Source organism: Phalacrocorax aristotelis, chromosome 1 (genome assembly GCF_949628215.1).
Source record: "Phalacrocorax aristotelis chromosome 1, bGulAri2.1, whole genome shotgun sequence".
Classification (NCBI taxonomy): Eukaryota; Metazoa; Chordata; class Aves; order Suliformes; family Phalacrocoracidae; genus Phalacrocorax; species Phalacrocorax aristotelis.
Genome location: NC_134276.1, coordinates 120,728,234 through 120,755,608, shown reverse-complemented (window position 1 = coordinate 120,755,608; position 27,375 = coordinate 120,728,234). Strand labels below are relative to the sequence as shown.

The following is a 27,375-nucleotide window of genomic DNA, read 5'->3' as shown; positions in this document are numbered from 1 at the left end:
CAAACCTCGGTGTTTAATTCCAGAGGGTGATATTGGCCGTGCCCCAGCTGTGCCCATCTTGGCCCTGCCTGCCTTGCTGGGGCCAGTTGCCCTTCTGCATCCCCCTCCTCTTTCTGTGACTGTTGACAGAGACAACAGTCTGTGGTTTAGACATAGTAAAGCAATTATGGGGTGACACAGACACCTACATGTCTGGCAAAATTATAGGGTATCGCTCTGTGTGAGTCATACCCTGAATAAGGTCCTTCATCCGCTACACATGAAACCTTCCTGCTGGGAACAAAATTATCTTTGAAATAAATTAAGGGAAAACAAAGATGAGGTGGTAGGAGAAAATTATTTTTTTGAAAGGAAGAGCATTAAAACGTCTATTTGGCATCTGAAAAGCAGTTCTGTGACTGCCCATTATTCCGAAAAACTTTGGAAGCTCTGCACTGTCTCAGAAGAAACTGATTATGTTTATTTCTCCATATCGTAGTCTTTCTGGTCTGCCAAGAGCAGAAGTGCCTTCATGCCTCTGGGGAGGGACACAGTGCAGTCACCATTTATAAGCGGGAAAACAGAAATTCATCATTCGGAGTTGTTTTCCTTGGAAGACCTGCCAGGGGGCCATTGCTCCCATCACCCATGGTCTGCTCTGACGCTGCCAGCTGTGTATTGTCAATGTAGGCAGCCTCACTTATTTCTGTTAGTTTTGTGACTGCTGAGTGAGTTGGAGCAAATCAAAATTTGCACCAGAGCTGTGTGCCAGATCAGGTAACATAATGAGAGGTTTTGTGTCTTCCTGTGAGGTTTACCTGTCCTAGCTCCAGGGGCACTGCCTGAGGCAGCCACATAAAGAACTGCTGCTTTTGCCTTCTAATAGCTAGCAGACCTCAGCTAATGAAGCCCAAATCTTGCATGTGTGGATGGGGAATGAGTATTTTTAGCTTGGCTGATTGCAAAAGTAATCTCTATGTGATGTTTTCTGACTAGCTGCAGCCCTTTTTCTTCAGGCATGCAGATGCCTCAGTTGCCCTCACCAGTGGCTGAAGCTTTATAAGAAGGAAAAACACTGGAAGGTCACGATATCCTCTCAGTGTGTGTAATTTGCTCTGTGGCATCAAATGGTCCCTATAATGGAAGCGTTGCTGTAGTAGTGGGTATGGGAATACTGGTAGGAATTTACGTTCTGTGTACTTCAAAAGTAGGAGCTGTCTCAAAACACAGCCTGTGATAACACACAATTTTTGAACCAAATCTACCTGCATTTTGGTAACAGACTAATCTACTAGAGAGTGTATCTAGTGCTCCAGAATGTCAAAGCAAAACAAGAACAATTAAAACTTAAATCTAATCCTATGCAACTAATAATCAAGGTATACGTGCTGTAGTATAGCTTTTATTCTGGAAAACCAGTAGCTAGCAAAAGGATATTTATTTATGGAAAAAGAACCATGAGAATGCTAGGGAGTTTAATTTTAGGCATCTTGTCAAAATTTCCAAGACTGAATGGTCTCCCTCCCCTGTATTTGGGCAAATTACAGTTCTCTGGGGCCCTGGAATAGGTTATGTTTGTTTTCTATTCTTTGAGAGATAAGTGATAGTTAAGCACAATGACTGACTGTATTTTCTGGCTATGGAAAGCTGTACTTCATGTGCCTTGCTGGGACAGTCCTTTGGGTAAGGCACTTTATAAGGATCAGAGTAGCAAATGCAGGGAGGAAATTTTCACACTGTGGTCCTCAGCTCTGCTGCTGATCCCAAGTGCACACTGTCAACCACAGGCTTGGCTGCTCTTCCCGTGCTTGCTGTAATGTGTGGTACGGAACCTGAGTAAATCCCCTTTCTTTCTTCCCCCTCTCCTCCATTTCTGTAATTCATGAAAGACGGGTTATGCTAAAGGGCTGGTGTTCTTCCGACTTCATGGACATTGCTTTCTGACAGTTCTTCCAGGAGCCCTGTCTTTGGCTAAGGAAGAAGGGGAGAAGCAGTAGTTCAGGGTTTAAGTCTTTGGTTTTCCTTTACTCTCTACAGTGATGCTTCATGAGCGTTTGTAATGGCTTTCAATGATTTTAGTAGAGCTGCTGTAATGGTAAATCACGCCAGGAAATTTAACGTCCCTGCTCCCACGTATTGTAAATGAGTTGTTCTCTTCTATGATGGAAAGAGGTTAACTGTAACTGCAACAGCTTGCATGGTATGTCTGCTCCCCTCAAATGCTCTCTGCTTAGACAAACGTGACACTATAAAAATACCATTTTCTTTTATTATTAATTTTCTTCTTTCTGGTTCACCAAGAGCCCTCAAAAGATGATTATCCCAGAATACGGTGGGGACGAGCTGTAACCAAATTGTTTTTCTGTGCGGCAGAAGAGAAAGCTGGGATTCAGTCTCTCACTAACCTGTGTACTCACTTTATCTGATACAAAAACTGTAACGTCAGACCCACCCTGCTTTTCTTGTTTACCTAAAAATCTGTAATCTTGCTTCAGATGCTACAGGGATCAGAGGAAACCTATGGACTGGCCTGAAGTTTTTTTATCATAGAAATCTTTGACTTCCCTTTGCTGCCACCCTCATGTTAGGGGGGAAGAAGGCAACTCTGTTATCCTGCATTGCAGAGGAGTACATTCTAGCTCTCGCACTGGGACCTTCTTCGTGTTGTCTGCCATGGTCACTTCTCTGAGCTCCTGGGAACAATGCTGTAGCTCAGTTGCTTCCACTCCTTTGTGTCTGAGGGGCTGAGACTGGTACTTTCTGCTGTGATTCTTGGTAGCTTTGATTCCTGCTCAGTTTTTATCCATTGTTGTAGCAGGTTGTCCTCAAATTACACATGGATTGAGGATCTTCGGTCCTGGACCTAGACCCAGTGGATCAAACTCAGACACAGCATACAGATCAGGTGAGCAGATCTCATTTTTAGACCTGCCTTAATTGATCCAGGCAGATGGACTTTACTGCAGTTGGAAAGGAGGCTTGTGGGTGCCGCAAAATAAGCATATGGCAGCAGACCAAAGGAAGCCATGCCCTTCTTGAAGCTCATAGCGAAGTCACTGGATCCCTACTCTGTGGATTGGAAGGCTTTCTTCACAATCAGTGGGTAAATCAGCCTTTTTATGGTGTGATTCATCCAGTGCCCACTTAACTATAATGTGCACAAATTGTGAGATATGATTTATTTTATTTCCACGAGCCTTAAGGGAGTCTGGTGGTGGTTTGCTCAGATACAACATTCCACTGTAGATGTCTGCAGTGGGTGGAATGAATTCTACACCAGAGTCGGGGTCCGGGGGAGGATGCCAAGATCAGTTTTGGGATGCTTGATTATAACCCATGTTGCAAATAAGGATTTATTTTACATTTTGATTAGTTATTTCCTGAAGGAGAAAGAAACTCTGAGGAAAGATTAGCAAGTTTTGAAACATTGTATTTGTCAGAGACAAAGCTGGATGAGATTAGAAAATGTAAAGAAATTCAGTTCAAGAGAAATATGTTCTTTTAAGAAAATCAAAAGCAAGTAAATTATTTCAACAGTTCATTTGGGACAGCCAAGTAGAAGCAAGCCCTGCAGATGAGGCAGCCTGTTAGTAGCTTAGGGGTGGGGACTGGGACCTGTGGCAATCAGAAAGTCACCAAAATGAAAGACATTCAACTCCCTGCCTCAGCTTCATGCGGCCAGGCACAGGAGGGGCTCAGGGCAGGGATGGGACGGGGGCAGCTTCCATCCTTGTAGGGGATTCCTCTGAGTCAAGAAAGACAGGAGGTGGCAGAGATATTGTTAAGAAGAATCTTGCTTTGTTTCTGTTCAGAATATAACATTTTGGATGACAGAGTCTTTCACTGACACCAGAGTAATTAAAAAGCATAGACTTAGAGAAAAGACTTGAAACTGAATAAATATTGTAAAATGGGTTTGGTGTTCTCTGGTTAAGCAAGTGAGAGTTGTCCTGGCCAAAAATGCAAATAAAAACGATAGCCCAGCTGGTAGTGCTGAAAACTGCTCAGAGCAAACCTGTTTAGCCCTGAAATTTCAACAGCTTTGTGGGATTTTCTCTCTGGACACATAACACTTCAGGAGAAGGAGCGAAAGGGTGAGCAGTTAAGAATGTAATTTAAGGCGTAAGGGTTTTGTTTTGTTCTTAATCAATGAAAACCTCTTTTGGCTGGTGGCGTGTCATCCTGTCTTCCAAAGAACTGCAGAAAAGCACCTGCCCTTCCCTAAAAAGCACAGGCTCTGCTCATGCACCGCCACCGTGCCACAGTTCAGTGGCATCTCAAAACAGGTGCCATGTCCTCTTTCAGCACTGTAAGGAGACAAAGCAAAACCAAAGAACCCCCAGAATATCACCCTCAAAAAAGAAGGGGAAAACAAAGAAAAGGAAATTAATTTGAGGTTTGTTGGGTGTAGAGGGTTTGTGCCTGTGCTCTGAAGCACTTACTGAATTTAGGAGGGCCAGTCTGCAGGCTTGACTTGCAGCTGGGGTCTGGCAGGGAGATGGGTGGGGGTCCTGCTTGCAGGGGAAGAAGGCATAGCTGGTGCTCAATCCCTGCCGTTTCCTGACATCTAGTGGTCTACCGAAACAGTAGTCTTCTGCGCAACATATTAAGGAATTAAAAACATGATCAGAAGAAAGGGAGGATGCTGTATGCTCGGGGAGGGAGCAGTGAGCGGCAGTGAGCGTTCTGCCCCTGCGCAGCCAAGTGACTGTAGCGCTTCTGCATTCTCCCATCCCCTCCCCACCGCCTTTTCTTTATTCTCTTCAGAAGACAGCCAGGTGGCAGAGGTTTTGGTCCCTCATTCAGACCTTGTCTAGGCTGCAAAGGGCTTCTAAGTTTTACCTCTGGCGGTTGCTGAATAACTAAGCCAGGGTTTTGCCAGCAGTGAAGCGGAGAACGGTGGTATTGCAGCACAGGGTTTTTTTGGTCCTTGGTGTTACTGGGCTGTGTGGAGCAGCATCCTCCAGGCTTGAACACCCTGATGTGGTCAGTCCAGCCTCAGGAGTGCGCCCAGCATTGCTACCAGTTGTTCCCTCATAGCAATGGACAGGCAAAATACTGGCAAACCTTCCTTGATACTTGACATGTATTGCCTCAGTAGCATCCACTCTTTTTGTGAGACTTTACCCTCACTTAACTATTTGGGAGTAACTATTAGATTAGGGTGGTGCTGAATTCAGATGCCGATGTCTATTATAAGAGGAAATGTGACGTGCAAATGTGGATGAGTGGGTTGGTCTGAAATTTGGGTCACTCCTGTTTACCCACGCAAGGGATCTATGAAAGTTGTTCTCTGTGTATGCTTTTGGTACATTGAATAGATTTCAAGTGTATTTTTTTTTTTTGCTGGAAGGACTTTGAGTTGCATGCAGCTTTTCACATAGGCAGTGGCCCTACACCTGTGACCCACTAGACACTTTATATACAGAAAGTAATCTTGACCACGACTAACCTTCAGGGTATTGTTTTTGCACGCAGGTTCAGATTATCAGGGGTTTTAGTAAAAATAGTTCCCAGAGGAAGTAGGATGTTTTGACACATTCGTCCAAAATTTCCATGCATGTAGAAAATGAAAGACAATAGGATGCTTTACAGGTCTGGTACTTTCCACCTTATCCTTCACAGTAAGTAGATAAACAAAAAACAGGCAATCGCTTAGTCTTTTTCATTTATATCCTTTCCCACCCCAGAGAAATCAGAGCGTAGCTCACAGCAGTGGAGTGGGATGGCAGGAGATTTCGCTTCCTGTGTTGGGGCACAGTGGGGCCTGGTGGTCCCTGGAGGAGCAGGGCCGTTTTGGACCTAGGGGACAAGAGCCATCTCCCTCTCTCCTACTAAGTGGCCGTGGTGGCTGTGGCTGTGGCTGTTGCAGTGTCCAGCTGGGCAGTGCAGCCCCTCCGGCATGCATAGTGCCTTTGCAGTGAGAGTGCTCCCCTTGTCTATCTAGCAGCATGTTTACCAGATAGCTTTTACAGATTTTTAGATAAGTTTTCAAAAGATCTAAGCTAACTTCTCTTTCTGGTCTGTCTTTAGGCCCCATCCCATGTAAGTGAGATGTCAAAGCACGTGAGTCAATCACCTTCGGTAGGGATGGGGTTTGCAAGGAATACTTGTGGTCCCCAACCACAGAGCAGTGACCTGAGCTATTTGCATGCAAACTCACCACTGAAAGAGCTCAGTTATATATCTGGCCTAGTCGGTATGCATTTCTAAGGTAAAAGGATATTATTTTGTCTCTGCAGGGGAAGGAAGGAATAAGTTATGTTCTTAGCTCCTCTTTCCACAGTCTTTGCAGTAGGTATCAACAGGTGAGTCCAGCCTCAGGAATGTCACAACTCCTGGCAAAATAAATGCATATAATTTGAAAATTCACTTTTAGCTGTATAAAAAGTCTTCACAATCTATTCTTCCCATGACATTAAAGCCTTAAGATTGATTTTATAATATTGGGGTGAAAGCTTATTATGTAGTACCTGTCTGACTTCTGGAGCAATAATGAGGTTTCCAGAGCTATGAATTCATAGTCTTTTATCTAGCACATGGCACTGCTTTATTTTTTTCTCCCCTGTAAAACAGCTAAGAAATTATTTGAGAACTGTGCTTGCTGATTGAGAGAAGGAGGATCCTGGAAGGTAACGAGTCCAATTTTTCAGGGCTTCAAGAAAAGATGACAACCAATTTGATAGAACAGAGAGAACAGCAGCAAGACTGCTGGTGGGTCTGAGGAAGGGCTGAAAAACTTGGGGTCATTTAGTCTACTGTGAGATGTGATATCTTCAAATACATAATTACAAATCTGTAAAGAGGATAGGAGTAAATGTCCTCCATGTCCACTTGAAATAGAATAAGAAGTATTGGCTTTAAATCTGTGAAAGTCTGAGAGTGCAGCCAGAAATCTGTGAATAGTGACTTTACGGATTACCTTGAGCTCTGTTTGAAAAACTGCTTTCTGTAAAACCTAAAAACCTACACTTCAGCTGGTGTAAGGTGAAATAGCTCTATAGATTTTGATTATGCTGAATCCCTTTGTGTTAGTTGAAAAGCTGGTTCTTTGTGACCACAAAGCGAACGACGCCGAGACCTGAAAAGACGTGGTCTCAGTTGCAGGTGTCAGTGTTGGTGCATCTGGCTACGTGCAGAAATGCTGCGTATGCAGGAGGTGTACCTTTTTCTAGATACTAGCCCAACTGAGGGGCAAGTCATCCACAGAAAATATTATTAGCCGCAGTTTCAGAAGGAAAGACATAGATAGATGGTTATAAGTTTAAGAGATCCTTATTAGCCAAGGCAGCTTGTTTTTAGGAAGTGTTGACTCCCAGTGCACGTGTCTTGCTGGGGCGGACTGGGGAGATTGTCTGTTGGTTCCTAACCACAGGTATCATAAAGTTCCTTTATGTATACCAGTGGTGTGCGTGTTGAATATGCCTACCTCTGGATGCCTTTCCCCTTTCTCAAGCTGCAGTGTGAGTGTGTGTGATTCACTGCCAGATGACAGGTTTGTGTCTCGGCTGCAGCAAACACCACAGCACTGCTGTTGAGTGGAGCCTTGGTAATGTCACATGCAGACATGTAATAACCAGAAAGTAATGCATATGCCCTAGCTGATCTAGAAAATCTCATTTGAAAAGAGAATTTGAGCTGATTTACCTGAAAGTAAATGCCACTTGGATGAAAACTCAGCTGCCATATTGCTAGCTTAAAACCAGTTTTACTGGTTTTTCAGTAAAGTAAAAATAAAACTTTAAAATTTTACTTTTCAATCATGAAAAACGATCACTCCCATGTTTTCAGTTAAGTCTGGTTATGTTTCATGCCAAGCCTATTCTTTACTCAAAACTTCAGTTGATAAAGCACGTCTCCTGACTAAAGTCTATTATACAAGATGCGTAATTAATTATACAAGTCCATTATAACATGAACTCCTCTGTCTCATAGGCCAAGATTCATAATGGTTAGAAGCTCAGCCTCCTGACAGTGCTTCCAATACCAATTATCCCCTGTTACTTTAGTAATATTACAGTAACTATGGCAGTGGTGGTCCATCCAAGGGTTCCTGGAGGTGTGTATGTATGCATGAGAAGGCAGAAAGGCTAGGTATGTCATTAGAGTGGTTAGGAATGTAAAAGGCATTTATGTAAGGTGATCTTTATGTAAAATCACCTGTGTGAAACTGAGAGAGAGTGAATGCAGTTGATTCACGTGGCTGACACATGCCACTGACCTCTGTGGTTGGAAATGTTGGTTTACATGGTTCTTATGCATTTTCGTTTTCATCACGTAAGCAGGAATGGCACATGAGCAGGCCTGGCCCATTGTAGGCTTTTTTTAATGGAAAATAATAGTTGCCGCTTAAACCTCAGAGGAAACTGAGATTTCTTCACTTTGTCTGTACTGAGGGACATGAAGTTGTTTTCATCTCAAGCTTTGTAGCTAACTCTGCTGTCCTCTAGGCTCTGGTGGTCTTCCTTGGGCTCCCTCTCCTGCTCTCTGTCTCCCCCTGAAATCTTCTCCTCTCTCTTCCCTGGCCACCGTCCATACGTCTGTTCCCACCTCTGGTTCCCATTTGCCTAGGCTGATGTTTGTTGATACAATATGGAGTAGGAAAGCAGAGCTGTGGAGCAGAATGAGGAACCCTGTGCAAGAAACAGGATGGGGAACAGGTTTGTCTCTTTCCTCAACCTCCCTGTGCACCTGGGCTGGTGCTGTGGTCTGGTCCCAGGGTTCAGCTCCAGGCTTGCATCCTTTGTGCCCCCGTGAGGACGTGGGATGTAGGGAGACCCAGGAAATGTTAACGCTTGCCTGGAGGCTGGAAAGATCCAAGCTGGCAGCATGAGGAATAGCTAGGGTGCAGGGAGCAAGGCTTTGGCTGCTGAGTCCCGAACCGTGCTGTTTCCATCTGTCTGTGTTGCCCCTCTTTCTTCCTGAGTCCACTGCCTTAGCAGTGCAGGTAATGTAGGTACAATAGGACCTAGATGGAGAAGCTCAAGCAAACTGGGGAACATTGTCTGTACAGTTCTGGTTTTGGCTGGGATAGAGTTAGTTTTCCTCACAGCAGCTAGTGTGGGGCTATGGTTTGAATATGTGCTGAAAACAATGTTGATAACACACAGGGATGTTTTCATTGCTGCTCAGAAGTGCATACACAGAGGCCTTGGCCTGTTCTGCCTCTCACCCCACCCCACCAGTGAGCAGGCTGGGGGTGCACAAGGAGTTGGGAGGGGACACAAACAGGACAGCTGACCCCAACTGACCACAGGGATATCCCACACCATACGGCATCATGCTCAGCATATACAGCTGGGGAAGAAGAAGGAAGTGGGGGACGTTCAGAGTGATGGCGTTTGTAACCGTTACGCGTGATGGAGCCCTGCTTTCCTGGAGGTGGCTGAGCACCTGCCCTCCCATGGGGAGTAGGGAATTATTTCCCTGTTTTGCTTTGCTTGTGCACGTGGTTTTTGCTTTCCCTATTAACCTGTCCTTATCTCAACCCATGAGTTTTCTCACCTTTAGTCTTCTGATTCTCTCCCCCATCCCACTGCAGGGGGAGTGAGCGAGTGGCTGCGTGGTGCTTAGTTGCTGGCCAGATTTAAACCACAACAACAGCCTATTTCTTTGTTTTTGGGAGCACTCCTACAATTTACAGCCCCGGCCGTTCCCTTAGGGGGAACACAGCAGGAAACAACAATTTAAGATTATGCCTTTTTCTTGGAGGTGCAAGCTCCACTTCTCACATACTTTTAGCTGTAGCACTCCCTTCTGCACTCTCCTCACTGCCTGTGAGCCTTATGAGCTAAAACGGGGCTCAGGCTGTTGTGGGGGTGTGGGGGAAAGTATTGCAAAACAGGTGGTGGAGAAGCGAGGCTTGGCAAGCTGTTGCTTGATCGAGCACTATGAAAAAGTTTGTGGTTTGCCAAAAGCAGTCCTCTGTCTGATAGACCTTTGGGGCCCAAGAGTTGGCAGATGAGTAAACCTCACAGTATTCTAATATTTTATGTCTTTATAAGGAAGCACAATTTTGGGGGGGAATAACTGGATAAAGTGAAACTAGGATGGTTGATGTGTTTTACTCTCTAAAAGTCCATTCATCCCACCTAAGATTGTTAAGAGGTTAGTGCGCTATTCAGGTTGCTCAGGAGGGAATAGCCAGTTACATGTCCCTCCCTTGCAAGAAGAGATTGCAATGAAGAGCAATAACATGCTTTGCTGGCATTAACAGACCTTCAGCTCCACAGACTTCACCGTTTCCCTTCCATTTGGGTTTGTGGGTGTAACTGAGAGCACCACAGCTTTGTTTCTGTTCTTTAGGCTTCCTGTGTGACTCTACCTGTACAGCATATTTGGTGCAAAAATAACACAGGAAAGACAAGAAGAAGAAAAGTATGTAATATAAGTTGGAGGCCCTCAGACCATGTCTTGTCTTAGGGAGGCTGCACAGGTGCTGTACATCTCCAACAGAACAGGGCCTGAGCCTATTTGTTTCCTTTAGTGCACTGTTGTGATTGTGTGATTTCACTGCATGGCTTAACCCAGTACTGGTTCCTTCCAGTCAGGCACTGAGTATGCCAGGCAAATCATGAAACTGCTCTGCTCCCACTGGTGGCCTGTCCCTCCAGCAGGACGCTACCGCGTAAAATCTGGAGGCCATCCACTGAGGCCTAACACAACCAACATTGGGTGTGATGTCTCAAATGTGACATTATGTTTTTGAGAGATGCACCAGATGATTGAGATGAATATGTAGCAACTTCAGTGAAATAGCACACAGTCTTTCTGTCCATGGCCAGTTTTACACCAGTGGATGGTGGAAATAACAACTTTTTTTTAAAAAAAGGCTGTGAAAACTGAGCGATGCTGTACTTTATCTCAATGGATTATTTGTACCTTAAAAGGAAGATGGTTTCGATCAGCGCCTTTTGTTTCCCTGCTTCAAAAGGCACAGTCTTTCAATTTGTTGGCATAAAAAAATGAACCTACTGCAGGCTCCTGTGCTTCGCTTTTCTGTGCTAGCAAGTTTGATGGTAAGGTGGTGAGGTACTTCCTGTTTATCTACAAAAATCTCATCTTCCAAATCAAACTTGGGTCTGTGGGGACTTCATTAAGACAAGGTTCAGCCTTGCTGTACGGGTGAAACAAACCATCTTAATATTTCACTAGCCTTTGCATTTCTGGATGGTACAATGCTTCTTCCACATGTGCTTGGTCTCATTCTAGGTCCCAGTTACTGGTCTGTCATTCTGGCGCTGCTTTGAACGGGGCTGCTGTTCTTTCAGCTCTGTAGGGTGATGGAGGGAAAGCTGTGCGTGCCCTGATTACAGCACTGCAGAGCTGTTGGAAGCTCAAAGAGGCAAAGTGCCTGGCCCCAGCACCCCTCCTTGCCTTCCTGAGGATCTTTGGACTCTTTCCTAAATGTACTATGGTACGCACAGAATATTGCAAAGCATTTTCAAGAACCATATTGTTTCACGTGTGCTTGTTCTCTGGAAGGATGGCCTTTTTACTCTTTCCCTTCTGCCTGCAAAGCCTGTATCCAAGTCATGGAAAGAAGTTAGAGAATTTGCATGCCTTTTTTTTCAAATCCATTCAGGCTCTCCATTGAATGGCTGCCCTTGTTTTTCAGTTTAAGGCCACTGAGGTAGGATCTATTTCAGAGCAACACTTTTTTCTTATTCTGAAAGATACCTGTAGTCTATGAAAATAATAGCACCTTTATCAGCTGAGCAGTAAGTGCAATTAAAAGTCTATTTCTGGGCCTATTCACCTCTAACTTACTCCAAGTTTCACACAGTCTTTCACCTAAAATAATCAGCCTCTAGCCATTCAGGAACTGGTCCACTAAACAAAACGAACAAACTGAATTTTTCTGAATGAAAATTTTCTACTGCTTTTTTATTATTTTTTTAATGAGCATCATTTACTGGATTGATAATTTGTTTACTTTTTGAAAACCCCAAAATATCAACGTGTGTAATGGCCTGAACTAACAATTTAGTGCAGAAACAATTACCATGGATTTTCCTCCACACAGGTGCTGTGACTGTGTTCAAAGGAGAGGGGGTGGCAGAGCACAAGTGTACCGTAATGACAATAAATCATCTGTCTTACCAAAATAGCTGAGTGAATGTGTATGTGTTTAACAGCTTTGGTGTCAGGTGGAACGATACCAAGATGAAATATGAAGACAGAAGAGCCTTATTTTCTTCCATTAACTTGAGTGCAAATCATCCGGTGTGTTACATGCAGCCTGAGACCTAGTACATCCTTCCTTTTCAACTGTGCTGAAAATTTTTAAACAAGTTAAAGACCCTCTTGCTGCGGTAAACCTCTTGTGCAAATATTGTTAAGAGTAACTTTTAAGAGCATTATTTTGCAAGAGCAGATGCGTGGCATCCAAACTGGAGCTGAATAAGTGGTGCAGAAGAAGGGTGTGAGCGTTCTTTTCAAACTTCAAACGACACTTTGGTCTTTACCTCCTTTTTATCTTCTTTGCTGCAAACCTGAGCATGAAGCATAATCACATTTTTTGTGCCAGTGTTGGGAGGAAAACCTAGCATGACACAGCTATAAACAGTTATTTGTGAACAAAGATTTTTGATTTTGACTGGAATCAGTCGCTGCTCATCATTTGTTATTTGAATTGATTCATCATGGACAAAAGCAATACACAGTAACTTAGCTAACCAACCATCCCATCAAGAGGAAAACAGAGTGAGCTATATTTCAATATTTTCTCACGCATTATTTGTGAGAATTCTTTGTAAAAGGAAAACAACCCTCTCCTCCTTCCCTGTCTTCCACAAAACAAGCACACGCACACAAGTATTCACTTTATTTTGGTTAATAATAACTTTAGATAGTCGTGGTGCTCAAAGAACTTTGCAAGGAGATAAACTGGAATGAAAAACTGAATCCTTGGAAGGATGTTCTTAGAAACTCAGAGAAAAACTCTCCCGCAAACATTCTTAGCTTTTACTTGGCAGAAATTAACCTGACTCAGTATCATCTTCCTCACAGGTTCATTTTACATGTTTCTATCCTAGGAAAACCTTCCCCTTCTCCTCTTTGTCTATATTCAAACCATAACCAAATCAAAGTCAGGCTAGAAGCAGAATCCTGAAAAAAGGTAAAATAAGAAAGCTGACTGGTTTTATTCCCCCATTTAAAAGACAAAACGCACAGTGCAAATACCCACCCATTGACATGGGCTGTGTTTTGAATTCTGGTGAATTCAGGGGAGCATCCATAGGCTCTTCTTAACTAAAGGGAAGTCTTCCCAAAAGAGAAAGGAACAACATCCTTGAGAGAAGCTAGAACTGGGGCTGCATGCAGGATGGCTGTCTGAAGAAGTCCTTGCACATTTATTTATTTACATTAATGGAGGCATATTCTGTAAACTCATTCTCTACAGTTAGTGCCTGTCTCTGGCATCTTTCTGCAGAAGCAGAATGATTTAGTGTAGCATATGTGAGGACATCTGGGCTTTCAGGTAAAACTGGGATGGAAGGAATAATGGGATCATTGCGAGATGCATTAAGTGCTGTCCTCTGAGTGTTCCAGGGAGGGACATCATTGTCATAAATTGCGTTGCCGTGCAAGGCCTGCAGTGGGATGGCCGTGGAGCAATAGTAAAGTGAGGGGCTTTCTTCTGAAGCTTGAGTTGTCCCAGCAGTGTGGGATGGAGCAGCTGCTGGACTTCTGACCTGCAGAAAACAGAACAGGGTACAGCTCTGTGCATAGCTGTTTGTTGCCTGTGCTCCTGCTAAGTAAGAGGAGTGTTCAAGTTTCTTTATCCCCTTAAAACTGCTTTTGAGCACAGGTGAATTGTATTCACCTGGTCACTGGATTTTATATTGATCTTTGAAATAAAGTTAGAAATCATTCTTGTATCTCCTGCCTTTCTCCATTTCCCTTCCCGAACTCTCACGTCTTTTCTTGCAAGATGCCATCTTAAGGGAAAACTGATTTATCATTTTGTGAGAGTTCTTCTATGTCACTCATTCAAGGCTTTCCCTTCTCAGTTTATGAAATCTTTCTTATTTTCACTTCCAAACCCCAGACTACCTTTTCCTCATTGTCCCTGTTCTCCCATTTCCTCATCTCTTGCTTCTTATTCTCTTTGATTTACTATTTCCTAAATAAATCTTTCTCCTTCTCCAAAATCTGCAAATTCCTCTATAAATTCATCTCTCTCTAATGAAGTCCTCTTTTGACATCCCTTTTTCTAGCCACTTAGAATATGCTGCTTTAAATTTTCTTTCTTCCAGTGTGCCTTTTGGGAGCTCTGCAACCTGTTTGGTGCCCTTTGATCCCCACCTACACCTACACTTCCCCTGTGACTGATAGCTGTCAGCTCCAGCTGCATCTTTTGCATTCTGCCTTCTGCCCATACAATTTCTCTGGCTCTGATTGCAAGACCTGTGTGAATTCATGCTGGCCACATATGCAAGTCTGTCTTTTCAAACGTTTTCCTCTGCGTGTCATTTTTTTGCCTTATGCAGACAGTCTGAACCAGATCAACAGAGGTGCTTTAGGTGCCTAAACCCTTACCAGAATGGTACTTAGAAATGAATACATTTCAGCAGGAATTTAGATGCCTAAAGTACCTTCGTGGCTAAGACCCTTACTTCCTTCCCTCAGTTCAGCCGTGGTGATATCTCACACCAGGCAAGCCAAGCTATCCAGGCACCAAGAGGCTCACTAAATTAGTTCCCAATCTGACGCCACATTTTGTACTACACAAAGATTTGTTCTTGGTATATGGTTATGCAGGACATGGTCAGGTTTTGATGATGGCAAAATTTAAACATACCAGGCTCTTTTGTCTCTGTGGAGTTAATGGAGTTCTCTTTTGCTTTACTGGGAAAAAGAGGAAAAAAAAGGTGTTTCAACAGATCAGCATTGAGAAGGCACCTTTTTGCTTATGGAGGGAGTATTAATTACCATAGAAGTCCTTGCCTTGTTCAGTGGACGTCAAAGAATAAAAATCTATTTCCAGACTGGATTTGGGAATAGCTATTCTGACAAAGCTAACCAACACAGCATGATATATTTATAGAATGAGTTTCTGTATTCCACAGAGCTCCTCTGAACAGGAGCAGAAAAATGCCTAGTATACTTGTGGCCAATTTTCTCTGTGTTCAGTGAACTGGGTGGGGAGAAAAAGGCATGGAAAATCCTAAAGCCATTCTATGAGCAAACGTGTTAAATTTTATCGGAAGATTAAATAATTTCATTTTCCTGAAACAAACAAACAAAAAATTTTGGATTATAATAGCCAAATGCAAGAACACTTAAATTAAGATATGGGGAACTCAAAGTTCTATTCTTGAGTTAGGACATGACAGCTGCATCAGAGTTCCTGTAAAGCAGGAGAGATTAATACTGTTATTATTTGATAATTTAGAGGGAAACTAGGAATATAAAATGTAACTGGATAAAACTTGACTGCATTTTCATGGCTAAAGCTCCTATTTATTTCTAACTTGATTATTTGCAAAACTGGAGAAAAATCTCCAGCTATTATAAAGTCTGAGGTTTTTATTTGTTTTACTTTACTTCCATCCCTCTGTCTCTGGAAGGGACCAATACGTGGGGCAAATTAAATTCTTAAACATTTAGTATCCTGACTGGTACACTTGATAAAGACATCTCAGCAATCAGTTGGGGTAATTTTTAGGGGATTTTCATAAAGCTTTGAATGCAACTTCTGTGAAGCTGTGAAAAGGAGTGGAATCAAATGTATACTAGGGAAAGGTTAGATGGTAAAACTACTTACCGTGGTACCTCCTCAGACACCAAAAGATGCATATGACGATGAATGGACAGCATAGACCCATGGATGCTGAAGCATAAATAATCTGTAATATCTTGTAGTTTCCAGATTCTTGGGACTCTTCTGAGATACTAGTGGTATCTAAAATTGCATTAAGACATATTAGCGCAGAGAAATATTTGACTGGCTTTTTTTCTTCTTTCATTAGGTCTTTCTGATGCAACTGCTTCTTGATGTACCTAAACATCCTTAACTTGGTACAGCATGTCATCAGATAACCACCTCCACAGGCATTCTACAAAGTATAAAGATACTGGAAGGAAAAGTGCATGGGAAAGTATAACTGATGAATGATGCACGGCAGAAGGCTGGCAGAAGCAGACAGAGGGTCAGAATTAGAGCCGTGCTCTGAACTTCTAATATATTTTTGCAATTGTAATTGTGAGCAATAACCAACAGTGAGTAAAAAGCTATGTTAAAGTGATGGCATAGCATGACTTCTAATACTTTGTAAGTAGAAGATATATATCCCATATATCACTGGGATATTAAGGAGCATGTCAGAAGGGTAGGGTATACCCCCAGGAGGTAATTTGATTGGCTTTGTCCCTTTTACATTGAATGCTGGACAGTCATAGCCTTGAAAACTGTGACTCTTGAGAGAGTGTGTCTTGTTCACGTAGGAAGAAAGCAATTGTACATTAGCAATGAGTTTAAATTTGTCTTGACTGTACAAAACACTCCAACCAGAAATTTCTAGCACTACAGATTAGTTTCTTTCTCTTAAAGAGGAAATACGAATCAGAACTTACTTTCTGGTGTAATTGTGCTAAAGTTTTCAGACTTTTCTGAAAGAGAAAAACAAGAAAGGGAAATGAAACAGCAACCTGACATTTTGCACTGCAGCTATATTCTCTGCACTGCATACTGAAGTCTTCACAAGGATCCCCTTCATCTGCTGATGGAAGAGGGAACAAAATGCAACAAGCCAAAGGGTAGGGTGTTTTGGGGTGAGGGGAAATGATGTGTTGGTCTCCCACTGCCAACAGAGTAGTTCTATTTTCCAGACCTCTTTGGAATTCAAATAAATAGATCAGCAGCACACATATTTCAAAGGAAACTTGCATCATGAGCTGCGCACATACTGTGTCTGCTAGCTCATTACAGCCGTAAATTTTCATGTTGCTCCCTCTGTTGCAGCATTTCATGTGGCAACAAACAAGGTTTTAAAGTTCATTAACTTACCACAAGAGGAACTGGCAACAGAACAGTTGTACACCTCAGCTGCCTGGGGTTAGTAGGACACTATGGCCACACGGAAAATTTTCTAGCTGCAGAGCAACATTGAGGAGGGCGGGTGTGGCTTGTCATAATCTAGACTTGGCATCCCAACTGCCTGAGTTAATGTGAAGGCCTCACTTGCCCTTAAATCCTCAAAATCATTTAAAGCTATTGTAATCTTTCCTGCTCTTGAACTTCTTGGCGTACACAACTATACTTTCTCTCTGTTGCAAGAGAGATCATTCTCAACAAAATGCTTGAATTGCTTTGTCCTCTTTACTGTTGTGTGGCCTCAACAACTACTACTACACAACCATTTGCATCCTGTCTATCCATGTGATGTATAATCAGGCTGTCCTCCCATGATCTTTTTGTGTTCCAGTTGATTTTTTTATTATCAAATAGTCCACTTATGGCTGTTTGGTGTTGGCAGCTTTGCTTTTCTCTTCCAGATCCTCCTGTTATTTCTTTATTTTGTTATTTCCTTTCTTCAGGACCAAGACACAGGGTAGAAGCGTGAAGAAGGTGGTAAGTACTGCCACAACTGTGTTACCAGACAAACATGTTGGGAGAAGTCATTGTCCTGCATGCATGAGCTTTCCTGCACATGGCATCCTTTTGTTTTAATATAGGGGCCTCACCTTCAACAATAACCTTTATTCCATGGCTCTCACTGAAAAGGGTGTTCCCTATCGCTCGACAACGATAAATTCCGCCGTCATTTTGATTAACTGAGAAAAACTCCAGAGTAAACTCGTTGGTCTTCCATTCTGCTTTGCCCTCCTTCAGCAGCACACATGTATCCATTTCCATCTTGCACCACTGCATGACTGGCTTTTCTCTGCAGTAACGAACAGGACAGCCTATAGTCAGCTTGTTCCCGAGATTAATTTTGTACTGTGAGTTTCTTTTAACTTGAATTTCAACTGCACAATAGGTGGTTTCAAATCCTAGAAGAAAAACATAACAAAAGTCATGGTGGTGGGAATCTGCTGTATACTCCCCATAACACTAATCACAGTTTCTTTTCTTTCTCATTACTCAAGACTTCCCTTGTCTACTTCCAGGAGATCTGATCTCTATATGGGACAGTGATGGCAGATAACATCAAAACTATTGTTTTTTTCATTTTTAGGAAGATAGTTAAAATGCACTTTCTCCCCAGGGCTCAGTGTTGGGGCCAGTCCTGTTCCATATCTTTGTTGATGATCTGGATGAGGGGACTGAGTGCACCCTCAGTAAGTTTTCAAATGACACCAAGCTGGGTGGAAGTGCCAATCTGCTGGAGGGCAGGAAGGTCCCGCAGAGGGACCTGGACAGGCTGGATCATTGGGCCAGAGCCAACGATATGAGATTAAACAAGGCCAGGTGCCGGGTCCTGTACTTGGGTCACAACAGCCCCATGCAACGCTACAGGCTTGGGGAGGAGTGGCTGGAGAGCTGCCTGGAGGAAACGACCTGGGGGTGCTGGCTGACAGCCGGCTGAACATGAGCCAGCCGTGTGCTCAGGTGGCCAAGAAGGCCAACGGCATCCTGGCTTGTATCAGGAATAGTGTGGCCAGCAGGAACAGGGAAGTGATCGTGCCCCTGTACTCGGCACTGGTGAGGCCGCACCTCGACTACTGTGTTCAGTTTTGGGCCCCTCACTGTGAGAAGGACATTGAGGTGCTGGAGCGTGTCCAGAGAATGGCAAAGAAGCTGGTGAAAGGTCTGGAGAACAAGTCTTATGAGGAGCAGCTGAGGGAGCTGGGGTTGTTTAGTGTGGAGAAGAGGAGGCTGAGGGGAGACCTTATCACTCTCTACAGCTACCTGAAAGGAGGTTGTAGCGAGGTGGGGGTCAGTCTCTTCTCCCAGGTAACAAGCGATAGGGCGAGAGGAAATGGCCTTAAGCTGCACCAGGGGAAGTTTAGGTTGGATATTAAGAAAAAGTTCTTCACCGAAAGGGTTGTCAGGCATTGGAACAGGCTGCCCAGGGAGGTGGTTGAGTCTCCATCCCTGGAGGTATTTAAAAGAAGGGTAGATGTGGTGCTTGAGGATATGGTTTAGTGGTGGACTTGGCAGTGATAGGTTAGCGGTTGGACTCGATGATCTTAAGAGTCTTTTCCAACCTTAACGATTCTATGATTCTATGAAGTTTTACCTTTTTTCTATATCTGAGTCAGGATAGTAATTTAATAGTTTAGAAAGAAAATAGGTAAAACATAAATAGAAGGTTTTCCTGCATTGTCCTCACAGACCTTTTCTGTTACTTCTAAATTTCCTTCAGATTATTGTTTACTTCACAATTCTTGTTAACTTGCAGAAATAAAGGCTTTCCTTTGCTAGACACGATTTAAAATTGTAATAATGAAAATAATTATATTCAACGCAAGTATACCTTATCTTTGTTTTTTAATTTTTGTTATGTTTTGTTAGACCCAGTGTTCAAGCAATGGTATGTCACCTTAACTCTGAGTCTTGGTATTGAATGTCCTGACCTTTTATTTAAGGTTCATGTTTCTTGTGATGCTTTACTTCTCTGGCTAAGGTAAAGTAACGAAAACGATATGATACCCACATGGTCCTGACTTCCCTACCCTATCTTACATGACAGTGCTTTTGCACTGAAGAAAGTGATTGCTCACAGTTATGAAGCAGGGTCACTTGTTTTTGACTTAGACTCTTCCATGTTTGACTAAGAGAAAGCATGATTTGGTTTCAGGCCAGTAGGTCATACCTACTTTGGTCATACTGCGGTAGCAGCACATGGGTATCAGTAGTCTGAAAATGGAAACTAAAAGCTCAAATTAGAAAGTAAAGGTTTCAATTATTTGAGCAATGATAAGCATGGAAGATAACGCTTCAGGAGGTATCTATAAAGCTCAGAATGTGCCCTGATAGCAGCCTTCTTTCTGATATGTAACCAGTATTTCCAGAAGGATGTGCAGGTCTCTGCAGAACAGATATTTTCTTATATCCTTCACCTAATTATTTTTCATATAGTTTTATCTTTTCCAAAATTCACGTTTGGAAAAAAAAAAAACCACCCAAAAAACCACCCAACAACAAACCCAAAGCAAACCCCAAAACTTTTCTAGAAGATTCAAAAAGTCCAATTTCTCCAAGTTTTGAAACAGATTTCTGTGAGACTGATTCAGCATCATTATTAACCAGGGAGAGGGACAGGAGTTGTTTGTGCCTCTTTCATTCTCATCTTTTTCCAGTGCAGGGATGTAATGTTTTCCTTGATTTTGAATCACCTGGCATTTTTACAACAAAATGTACTTCACTGCCCACTGTCAGTTTTGGAAGAATCACCTGCTCAGCATTGAGCAAATTTCGTACATCCAACAGCATTCACTTGAGACAGGGTTACTAATCCTCACGAATTCAGATGAACATTACTTGTGTAGGTAGTCAGAAAGGAAAATGTCTTATCAATGTTAGATATTGCTCTACAGAAATTATTGTCTCGCACGTCAGTGTAACCTAGAATGACACTTAGTGGCAGAACCTCCCAGAGAGAGGGAACAGGGGCGATACTGGCTGCACCGAAAGTTTTGAATTACTGTCCAGCCACATACAGAGTGGAAACATAGAAATTTCTGGAGCAGAAGCTTTACTGAGGTCTGGATATATTTCTAGAGTAGTTTTTGTGCAGCCCTTGTTTTGTAGGTGAACAGTGTAAGCAGTTCAAGTGTGATATACTTGCACTGATATCACGAGAAACTTCCCTCCATACAACTTCCTGCACTGCTACCAAATAAATCATAAGGACCTATGCCACTGCTGACAAAGGATTTACCTGGTTAAAATTGGATTTTTTTTTTTAAAAAAAGTTCCACTGGCATTGATATTACTTGTATTACTTCTGATCACATTGAGTATTTTTAAGACAGGTCAAATAAAATGTGCTAGTACGTCTCCCAGTCAGGTGAGCTTGATCAGTGTTTCTCCTTTCTTTCCCATGTGCCTATGCTAACATGTGCCACAGTTTTGCTCCTTCATCTTCTGGTGGTGATCATTCACTTACTAGTATAACTCTAATGTAATCAGGTGTGGTTAAATTATGTTTCCAGAGCAAAATTTCCTGCCATAGAGCAGACCTGACCTGACTCTAACACCCTTGCTTTCTTCAAGAGGTTACCTATGGAATATGGCACTGGGCTTTGGGAACTGCACATGGGAAAAGTTGTACTGCATTTGCTACCCAGCCCAACGGTGTCACTGCCTGCCAACAATTCCTGAGCAGTAGAGCCCTCCTGCCCCACTGACTCTCAGAGGCACTTTCAACTAGAAGCTTGCATGACACGGGTCTATCCACACCTGTTGGCTCTTAGCCTTCATTTCTGGCTGCTGATGCAGGTGAAAGTGTTTGGCAACCTTCTGTCAATTAACCCTAGCGTACAAATCCTCGTCTTCTTCCCCTCAAAACAAGTGGAGGTTGAAACTACTGGGTTTCAGCTGGTCTTCCTTTTCCCTCAGTTTATAGGACCTTCCCCCCCCCCCCCCCCCCCTTCTTCCCATATAGCTATAGACCTGATAGAAGAAACTTAGCTTATGGAAAATGGATTTAATTTTTCTAGTTACTGTTTGTGGATCCCTTGGAAGAAGCCTGTGGGTGCTAGATAAATAGCACTATTTTATACAGTAATTCCCCACCCCCACCCCCCAACCCCAATCAGTCAAATAAAGCAATCTTTTGAATTTCCTAACCAGGAGCTATACAAACTGATGTTTACCTTTCAGGGTATATGAGAATTTGCATACTGCCTTCAAAGCCTGCAAAAGAGCCTTCCTTTCAGATGCTTAAAGCAATTTGACTTTAGGCTGCCTTTAATTTTCTTCTTTTTTTAATTGTTATGAAACAATGCTTGGAGCATGAAAAATAATCTCAATTGCTTTTGTATATTTCTGTGACTTGTTAATGACTGATGGCTGGATAACTTGGGCTTTAGGCTTTCAAATTTTTGCTAGGAAGAAATCTAGTCCTTGGTAAATGTTATTAGTTCTCAGTTTGGGGACCTTCTAGAACAATATCATCAGAAGAGATGAGTGAATAAGAGTTAAACATTTTTGTCATGCTTTGAGAAATTCTTTGAATTATTTTTGAACTTCAATAACTAAAAATCTGGGCTAAAGAAAGCCTTCTCCTATAATCTAGACTTATTTTATCTAGTAATTAAGTGTGGGAGTTCACAACGAACATGCCCTGCAATCTCTAATTAACCTTTTCTCTCTCCCAAATCATACCTCACTTGGCAAGAAACTTCAAGTGGATAAAAAGCAGTGGAGAAAATCCTTTTAGAAACAAAAAGATTTGGGACCTTTTTTATATGGAATAAAACATTTTAAGGCAAATGCTCAAAATCTCTTTCAAAGGTTTCCTGTAAAAGCCATTTGGCAGGAATAGGTGTCAGTGAAGATTTAGGATTAAATAACAATGTAAACCATAATATCCTAGAGAATGAGTGATATCTTTTTTTCTTTTTATGGGGCGGGCGGGATAAACACACCTGATAATGAGCGAGACCCTTTTCTGTTCATCAGTTGTCATTAGAAAGACAAGTGCAAAATAAGCCTTAGTTAATGAATGAGCACACTCATGGCTTGCTGTATTTTTGCTGTGACAGTTTATCTTAAGTCTTTTCTATCTGCTGCCTCCTGTGGCTTATAAGAAGTCAATGGTAGGGACACCATCTTCAAATTATTACTGTTATGAGCTGAGACCTGAAACCAGTTACAAGGTCTTATACCGAGTCTTAAGTTTTCAATGTTATATATATGGGTGTTCATGGTGAATACCTGAATGTGCAGTTTGCAGGAGGGTACAAGAATCTGTAATGTACAAAAGCTCTATATATTGGGTTCAGATTTACACCTCCCAGTAAAATTCAGATTGACTAAAAGCACATTTTCTTTTAGATCACTTGAGTGCATTCCTGAATGGGCTGCGGCGAGCCAGGCTCTATTGCACCAAGAATTGATTTGCACAGGTAAGAAAAAAACCATCTGTACAGTGTACTGCCAGGATAAGGATTTCAAATGAAAGCAGGTATTCCATAACTTGTGCAAGAGGGAAATACCCAGGACAATACGTTCTTTTATAAAAACAATTTTAATTTTTTCTCCTTATGTTCTAGAAAACATAGTCATGACATGCCTCATTAAGCAAACAGAAGAGGTTTAATGGAGATGGCTTTCCATTTACCTAACTCAACCCATTAGTACAAAAATGAAAGCTAAAAATTGAACCATCCAATCTTTCAATCATAAATGGTGTCATTCACATCTGGTCATCTAAGAACTCAGAACAACTCCAGTAAACTAAGACTTATTAATAGAGATTTCTGAGGCATTTGTTTTCAAAAGGATTTATCTTTAATTTTTTTTTCCTCTCTCTTCCCTTTAAAACAAAAAAAAAAAAAAAAAAAGAAAAGGAAAAAGGGATGGGATAGAATACAAGTCATATGTGTCATTCCCTGAGGCAGATATGGCTGAGGTATAAAATGTCAAATTTTTATGAAAAATACATGTCTACAGTCACTTTTGAATCCTACTTTTGCGTCTGCCTGTGAACACAGCAAAGCACTAGTAATGGTTTTAACTTGGCACCAATGTTCTGGGAAGTTTCTGATTAGGGCCGTAGCACAAAAACTACACCAGAAGGTGCATTGGGTTTTTTGGGGGGTTTCACATTTAACACTGAGATATTCGTGACTTTGTTAATTTTAACAACAAAAAAGGAAACAGGCTGTGAGAAGAACTCATGGAAAAATATGCTTCCTCTGTGAATTTAGGTAAGGTGTATTTAGAAAGAGAAGCACTTCAGAAGACATATTAAGTAATATCTGGATAAGCCTTTTTCAGAATTCCCCCAGCTTCAGAGAAGGCTTTTCAAGGAATGATGTAAAATTGTATTTTAGTCATTTTACATATTTATATCACAATTTGGATTTTTTTTGAAGAATGAAATTTTGTTAATAGAAATCAAAGTCCTTTCCACTTAGATTTTCACCATGTCATCTTAAAGATACAGTAATGCACTTTTTCTATTTACTTGGTGTACAATGAAGGACTTTTCTGGGTTTCTTGCTGGTTTTCTGGGTTGTTGGGGTTTTTTTGCAATGGTAGTATTTGTAAAGCTGACCTGCTTCCTGAGGTAGCTGACAGAGAGTTGCATCACTTTCTAACTATTTCTGGATGAAAGCTGTGGAAGTGCAGAAAACATGCCTTTATATTTTGATGACTGAATCTTGAAGATGGAACACTTCTGTTTAGCTGAATGTTATTTGAGCTGAGAACTGTGCCCACCATTAGTGGGCACATGTGCACATACTTAGTTACTGGCTGGAGCTTCTTGGAGCAAGGGGAGGTTTGCTGGGTTTTGTTTTTGTTGGGATGAAATGCTTCCTTTACTTTGTGTGTGCTGTCCAGACAGCAACAACTGCTCTTTGTGAAACGGAATGGGAACAACCTGTTCTTTGGCGTTACAAAGGAGACTAGGTCTAGGTGGACTGAAATTACTGGGGTGAGGGGGGAAAAGGTCCTTCTGCTTGTGACTTATCAGAAACAAGCTTACTTCTTCTTCCCTAATTTAGAAAAGATTTGCTCGTTATTGACTTTGTATATGAAATCTGAGTGGTTGACTTTGTTTCTGTTAGGAGTGAGGGAAGCTTTGGATAGATTTGCAACATACAAAGCTTAAATAAGTTGGCTTAAATTTTCAGCTTGCTTCAAACCAAAATAAAAATGAAACAAGCTTGGAAAACTTACAGCTAAAATATAAACACATTAAAAAAACACACATACGCACACACACAAAAAAAAAACCCCAAATGAACATTTTCGTCATGGTTCTGTAGAGACTGACTTGCCAAAACTTTTCTCTCTGTAATGCTCCTATAAATATGATTTTGATCTTTATAGTAATATAGGGGTATAGAAGGAAACAGTGATGTTCTCAGAGGACCCCAAGTAGTTTTGATATAGATCAAAAAATAAAACCTAATAAAATAAATTCTGTGTAAAGAAGATACATGCTATAAGCAGTGTAACAGAAATTACTTTCTGTTTTAAAAACAGTATCTAGGAACCTGGCAGGTAAGTATGGAGGGTTTGTCAGTGTATTTATGAACTATACAGGATGATGCAGAGAGGTGAATGTGCGAGGGGGGACTAATAACACAGGAAGACTTAATGAAGTGAAAAGAAACTCTTCCAAGAGAAGATACTTCCATTTAGGGTATGAAGGAGGTTATCAGCTCTAGATACAACCCCTTCAGAAGCATGTTAGTTTATCAATTTGATAATCAAATGTAAAACAGTTCAGTAGCCTCCCCAAGCTCATATCACACCCTCATTAAGAAACAGCTGCGTCTAACTGACCTGGAAATTCATGTCTTTTCAAGTTAAATGTTTGGGTTTCCCTTCCCAGGCAGATGCTCTGAGTGCTTGTTTAACCTTTCCTATTAGTATAAATAATGTATTTTATTTGTAAAAACAAGGAATGTCAAAAGATGCTATGGATTTGCAGTTAGTCATGCATGTCAACTAAGCTTCACATAGCCGATTTGTTTGTGTAATTTTAGCAGTGCCTTATAACAAACGTTATTTTGATCAATTTATCAATTGATATTACCTGAAATTATCAACAGCAGCTGAGCACATCCATTACAGTAGCTATTATCCTTTCCGTATGACTGCCTGCCTTTCAATACTAAAATTTATGTCTCCTATATGATATTAGCAAGGAAGAACTTGAAACAAAATAATCTCTAGTAAAAATATTAGGAGTATACTGGACACAGTGTAGTTCTCGCATCTGTCCAAATTAGGAGACCGTCTCCAGTTAAAAACTGTGGAGATTCAATATTGAAAGCAGGATGAAAATCAGATCGAGTTAAGTGTAACTTCCATTATTTAGCTTATCTGGTGAGGACAATTTGCTGGATCCAATTCAGAGCTAGTAGGATTCCTCGATTTCAGGTAGAGGCTTGAATGCTGCCAGAGTCCCTGAAGGTAAGCCTTTGGCCACAAAGCAAGATGTCTTTTGTCCCCAAGTGCTAGGGTTCTGGCTAGACTGTTACCTAATATTTCTCAGTTATTGTCAACATCATCACCTTTGATCGTATGAAAAGTCTCTGATATGGTTTTAAAGTAAGATACAGATTATATCCAACGTGCACTAAGCATTGCTTTGTTTTCTGTTCTCCTCCAGCAGTGTTTAATAACTATCGACAGGTTAAATTATAAGACCAGATCTTACCGTAACCTTCATAGTTGCTCTGAGCCAGCATTACTAGCAGAGTGTACAGCAAGATCCTTTTTATCAACATGACGGGAGGAGTCTTCATTCTCTGGGCATGGTGGAGAAAAGAGGTTCCCACGGGTTTAAAAAGTGCAGTTCAGATGGCCTCTTGCATCCTGTTAGGTTTACCTGGGGCACATGTCTGAGCTAATTCCCTTCTCCAGTTCTGCTGTCAAGACAGTGCAGAAAGGGGTGGGGAAGCAATATATCTGCAAAGATCTGACAGGTTACACAGTTGTCTCTTTTGTGTGGTTGAAATGTGAACTGCTTGATTGCTTCATATCATCTCAGAACTCCTCTGCAATTCAAAGCAAAACATCTTTCACCCTTCTCTGGCTCCCCTTACAGTGTAACAGACATAGCTGCAGAATTTTTTTTTTTTTTTTTGAAAGATGCTCCTGCAACTGAAGTTTTGATTTTACAAGCAGTGATATAGCAGAGAGAAGGGATGCACAACAGTATTTTAAACTTGTTCAGTCCTTGTGTATTACTCTAATTCAACATTAACAAATTAAGAAGCTGAACAAATTCACTACTCACAAACTGGCAGATGTCAGAAACAGGTGTGAATAGTCTTAATCTGCATTAGGTTCATTTACAATAATCTGCACTATAAGAGAAGATCGCTTCTACTATTTAGTCTTAGCATCCTCATAACATAAGACCAAGTAATTTGCGTTTGGATTTTGTGTGTTCTTTTCTGGCATGTCCTTGACACCCTTTTCCCTTAAACATTTTGAAAACGCTGAAGCATTTAGCATAACCTTCCCCAGAAACTATCTGTCAGTGTAGAGTTTCTTCATAAAGTTAGAACTAAAGAGAGGTTAAACAGGAACTTTGTATGTAGCAGTTATTACCTCTGCTCATAATGCAAATACAACAACCACAAATAGAAACCAGGGAAGAAATTAATGCAGTTATGAAAGCCTGTGTTAAAATGAGGAGGTTCAGGCTTGACGTTAGAAAGTGTTTCTTTACCATGAGGTGGTCAAACACTGGGACAGGCTTCCTGGAGGGATGGTTGATGCCCCAAGCCTGTCAGTGTTTAGGAGGCATT

At 41.7% G+C, this 27,375-nt stretch overlaps 2 protein-coding genes across 4 annotated transcripts in view; one reads left to right on the top strand and one right to left on the bottom strand.

The window, feature by feature from the left end:
- The window catches only part of LOC142061931 (OX-2 membrane glycoprotein-like), a 56,876-nt gene extending 33,872 nt beyond the window's left edge, over positions 1-23,004 (top strand). For 2 of the 3 annotated variants that reach the window (XM_075103678.1, XM_075103644.1), the window contains exon 6: positions 15,957-16,687. The gene's annotated coding sequence lies outside the window, so the exon portion shown is untranslated. Of the gene's footprint in view, positions 1-15,956; positions 16,688-22,933 lie in introns of those variants that run through there. The other variant, XR_012662311.1, reaches the window with a different exon arrangement.
- BTLA (B and T lymphocyte associated) lies at positions 12,791-26,568 on the bottom strand. Its single transcript, XM_075103619.1, has 6 exons — positions 26,277-26,568; positions 17,671-17,979; positions 16,561-16,596; positions 15,752-15,889; positions 14,786-14,832; positions 12,791-13,676 (listed from the first exon to the last, which is right to left on the bottom strand). The coding sequence occupies exons 1-6, from the start codon at positions 26,362-26,364 to the stop codon at positions 13,335-13,337; spliced, it is 960 nt and encodes a 319-aa protein (XP_074959720.1). The 5' UTR covers positions 26,365-26,568; the 3' UTR covers positions 12,791-13,334.
- Positions 26,569-27,375: the final 807 nt, after the last annotated feature.

What these genes read in the sequence shown, in the direction of transcription:
- BTLA (XM_075103619.1), bottom strand. Translation starts at nt 26,364, where the DNA reads ATGAAGACTCCTCCCGTCATGTTGATAAAAAGGATCTTGCTGTACACT. An exon ending in GAGCAACTATGAAGGTTACG is followed by an intron (nt 17,980 to 26,276) that starts GTAAGATCTGGT and finishes TTTTTCTTCTAG; the next exon opens with GATTTGAAACCACCTATTGT. An exon ending in TAGCACAATTACACCAGAAA is followed by an intron (nt 15,890 to 16,560) that starts GTAAGTTCTGAT and finishes ATGCAATTTTAG; the next exon opens with ATACCACTAGTATCTCAGAA.